Below are 4,681 nucleotides of genomic sequence, written 5' to 3'. Positions count from 1 at the left end.
CCGAATCCCATCCGCCAGTCAATGTCGACTGGCGACTACACGGAGGAGAGCCTTTTCTGTTGCAGCTCCGACCCTGTGGAACGACCTCCCCGTCGAGATCCGCACCCTCACCACCATCCAGACCTTCCGCGCAGCCCTCAAGACCTGGCTCTCCCATCAGGCCTGGGGATAGGTTCCCAATTTACCCGCCCGAGTGTTGACTGTTGAATGAAAGTTGTGTTTTATTATTTTTCTTTTGTTCACATTTTGTTTGTCTTTTGATATTGCACCCCCTTCCCTGTGATTGTAAGCCGCCCTGAGTCCCCTCAGGGAAAAGGGCGGCCTATAAATCTTAATAAAATGACAAAAATGACAAAAAAATGAATGCCTTTTGGCACAAAGGGACTGTACCATTTTAACCATCTCTCCCAATTTTGTGTCTATTTTAACTGTATTTTTCCAGATGCACTGAGACAGAAATTCAGAATTAGAGCTGCATGGCTCTCTTCTGAGTCTTATTGAGGATCCAAGATCTACAATATGATCCCTCTCTTCCTCTTGGCCTTCCTAAGACCTTGGAAAGTGGCAGTTACCATCTGTTGCCCATTCAAATCCAAGAATACTAATAGTTGCCCATTTGAAGTAACCAATGTGATAATCAAAGGGATCCAATCTTCCTTTGTAGTATGAAGATTTCTGCCTCCCCTCTTCATTCATAAGCTGTAGATTAACCTGCGATCTGGAGAGGAAGTGGGAAATTTAGGATATAGGATGACAGTTTGGATTTGTGAAACAGTTTCTCAAAAGAAATGGCATTAATTCTTAAGAAATCTTTTTTCAAGGTTGCCTTATTTTACTGAATGTAGTCCTGAATGGGGAGGGGGGAATAGAATTGACACAGAAGTTTTGTGCAATTTGAAAAGTTCAAGAACGACCACAAGTGTAAAGGATTCTGCTTTTTATTATAAACCTCTGTATTACAACTTTTCCCAAGTTATTATTGCACAGGAAACAGACAGTAGTTCTTATATGCTGAATGTGATTCAGAGAACATTATCTTAGTCTTCTTCTGAATTCTTCCCAAGGTCTGAATGTTCTCTGTACAGCACCAAATTATGGAAAATTACAACTTTACCTTTCTTCACCTATGGGAGCAAGAATGGTTGTTTAATCTGTGACATTGATCATAATCATTCCCACAAGTCTGTCTTCTCCCTTTTATCATACTAAAGAAGTCAAAGCAGTCTATCACTGGCCTGTGTTTTTGGAGACTGGGCAATTCTGTTCTTCAGCATTGGGACACATTATTTTCTTAAGGACAAAGTGACTTTGCCTTAAGTATACAAACCAGGCAAGCTCTGCATTATAAAACTAAATCTTCCCATTACACTATGTGAATAGGAAGAAACACCACTCTTGGCGGTGACTTGGGGTTAATTGTATTTTAGGAAAGCACTTTGGAGGGTTTTTTGACACCCTCCTCCCCCGCACATATAATATTTTCCTGGAGTCTCTGCAAGTATTGTTAAGGTGTCAGGCCTCTGCACACAGCTATCACAGTGAATTCAGTACAATTGGTTATTAGTACAACTGATGCTTCTGAGTCATCACTTATACTCTTGCTAGCCACTGGAAAGAGGGAGGATGCTGACAACTCATGTAGTACATTTCCATTTACACTTAAGAGAAAGCCATTGCTCAGCTGACAATCCTTCTCCTAAGGAAAGCTTGTTCAGTATTTTCAGTGCAGAAGAAGATAAATGCAAAGCCAGAAGGAAAGAAATGGGGAAATGACAAAAAAACACAACGCAGCATTCTTTCTTCAATTGGTTTCTTCTGGGATTTGTCCTGGGATTCTGAATCCCGAAGCAGTTTGTTCCAAAGTGTTCCTGGGGCTGGAATTAGCATAGCTTGAATGGTTATCAAACGTGCAACTAGTCCTCTGAAGGAACTGCAGGAAATTCTCATGAATAGAGCCTTCTGGGCTGGAGATACAAAAGTCCTGGTTCAGAGACTTACTGAGGCAGTGTCGTCTCATCTTGGCCAGCTCTTCCCTGATTTGACGGTTTAGCAATCCATAGAAGAAAGGGTTGATTGCAAAGGAAGAATACGCGAGCCAGGTCACCACTATTTCAATGGAATCAGGGACCAAAGGGGCAGAATGGAAGGAGCAGTGGAGGTGGAAGGAGAAAAAAGGGAGCCAGCAGCAGAGAAACTGGCCTACGATCAGCACCAAGGTCAGGGCTGCTTTATTCCCACCAAAAAAGCGTTCTGGAGATAGTCTTGGAGGCACATTCCTGGTAGTGATGATGGTGACTTGACTGTGGATGGACTCTGACCTTTGTCTGGGTGCAGCTGTCCAGGATGGGACAGGAATATGCTGCAAGGATGCAATGCGGGCCACTTTGTAGATGCTACCGTATACTGCAAAGATAATTAAACTGGGCAATATGAAGCAGAGAAGGCTGAAGATTATCACGAAAATCTTCTTGTGGGCTCCAGGGCTCCAGTTTACAGTACATTTACTGGCACTGCTTGCACCATTGTCTTGGGGCCAGCCTACTAACGCCAGTGCAGCAACCAGCATAGACTTAATCCAAATGAAAACCACCACAGTCACGGCCAGCCCAGTTGTCATTTTAACTTCATATCTCATAGGGTGGACAATGTAGTAGTATCGTTCAATGCTGATTACAGAGATGGTGAGGATGGAAGCACTGATGAAACAAACATTCAAGAAGATCAGTGTTTGGCACTCAGCGATGCTGTACAAAATTCTGTTGAAGCACGTGGAACTGGAGATGATCCCCAGTGGCATGATGAAAATTGCTGACAACAGATCTACCAGGCAGAGATGGCAGACAAAGATGAATTTCCTCAGGAGAGGTGTTTTGAGAATAACAACCATTACTGCTGTGTTGGCAACCAAAGCAATGACACTCAGCATAACCATGAAGAAAACACCAATGGCCTCCTGGAACTGGGATACCCCAAAAGCATCAAGTCCATGAGTAGAATTAAGCCTAGTTTTGTTTACCATCATTCCGAAGAAGTCTATTTCTAGGCAGCCTGGCCTTTAACAAGAGATGCCGGGTGGATGTCTAAGTTGCATGTCAATATGGCTGTGTCTTTTTCTGGTATCTTTCAATTCCTGTAAAAGAAAATTTTAAAAAGCATTAACAAAACAATGAGTGGGATAGAATGAAATGAAATTTCATTGCCTTCAGTGAGATATCTTGATTGCATCACATAAAGCAGGGGTGTCAAACTCAAGGCCCGTGGGCTGGATCCAGCCTGTGGGGGTGCTTAGGTCTGGCCCTTGGTGCCTTTGTCAGCAGAACAGTGAAGAACTGGCCCATGGTGCCTCTGCAAGCAAAAATGGAGCTAAGGAGGGCTTCCTGGGAGGGTTGCAGGAGGCTGTCCCAACCAAAAACAGAGCTTGTGAGGACTATGCACGGCCTTCCCAAGCTCTGTTTTCACTGGCAGAGGGTTGCAGGAAGCCGTCCCAGCCAAAAATGGAGCTTGGGAGTCTGTTTTCACAGACTCTGTTGGCAGAGCACTCGGGCCACCACAGTCGCCCCCAACACGAGCGATGTTAAGCTGGCCACACCCACCCCACCTCTCTCGAGTCAAACACAACCATGATGCGGCCCTCAATGAAATTGAGTTTAACACCCCTGACATAAAGGCTCTAATAGGCTACAGATTGGGATACTGTAAAAAAATATTTGAAGAAAGTGATGGAAATCACTGTAGAGGTACACAGGTATCATCTTGAAAGAGGAATTCAACAATCCTTATCTAAGCATCACTTTAACTTGGACCGACAGGAAAGGGTGAGGAAAAACTTCAAGGTCGCCCTACCTTGATTTTCTTTAGTATAAAAGGGGAGGGTGAAAAACTTTGTCTGGCTTTCAAGATTCTGTTATTATATTCTACTGGTACAATAACCAAGTTCTAATATTTCATCCAAAGTCTGTTTCCTAACCTACTTAACTTGAATGGCTGAACTACTTCTATAGTCTTGCTAAGAAAATCACACTTATCCGTATGATATAAAGGCTAATTGAATACTACATATTAGGCTGCAGGGTGTAGAGCTTGTGATTTAGTTGGTTCTGAGAAACCAGTTCTTTGTGAGTAATTTATATGACTTAACTTAACCATGTTAAACATGATTTATTTAGATTTTACATTATAACAACTTGGGTTGGATGATCTCAGACACAGAAAAAAGTAAGCTCATCCTTACATAAACAGTTCTCCTTTAGAAAGTTAGCTAATGGGGGTAGTTAGAAAATATGCATTATAGATTTCTGTTAGGATCCAACAATTTCCCTCTATTATTGAAGCACTAGACTATTTGTTATTCTAATTACTACACCAGCTGTGACTTTCTCCTTCTACCTCAATGATAATTGAGGCAATTAAAATGGATCCTTTCAGATAGTTACTATATAATAGTAACTCATGGCTGCTGAGATGTCCCACTCACTGTGTTCAATAGCTTATTCTCGGTTTACTATTCAGTTTACTATTCGTTCAGTCTCCAGTTAGTTGTATATAGGTCTACATTCTGAAATAGTATGGAGAACTGTACAGCAAATGTAACTGTGCATTTTTATTTATAAGCTGTGTAACATTTTATTTGATTTTAAAAACAAGATTCTAGCCTACATGACTAAATAAGAAACCAGCCTGT

General features: G+C 42.0%; 1 protein-coding gene across 1 annotated transcript; it reads right to left on the bottom strand.

Annotated features, from left to right (window-relative positions):
• Positions 1-1,801: 1,801 nt before the first annotated feature.
• On the bottom strand, positions 1,802-3,019 carry GPR62 (G protein-coupled receptor 62). Its single transcript, XM_032208996.1, has one exon. It carries the CDS (start codon positions 3,017-3,019, stop codon positions 1,802-1,804), a length of 1,218 nt encoding a protein of 405 aa, XP_032064887.1.
• Between the last annotated feature and the right edge of the window lie 1,662 nt (positions 3,020-4,681).

Source organism: Thamnophis elegans, chromosome 2, assembly GCF_009769535.1.
Source record: "Thamnophis elegans isolate rThaEle1 chromosome 2, rThaEle1.pri, whole genome shotgun sequence".
NCBI lineage: Eukaryota > Metazoa > Chordata > Lepidosauria > Squamata > Colubridae > Thamnophis > Thamnophis elegans.
The sequence above is the reverse complement of the archived record's forward strand: the minus strand, read 5'-3'. Positions and strand labels throughout refer to the sequence as shown.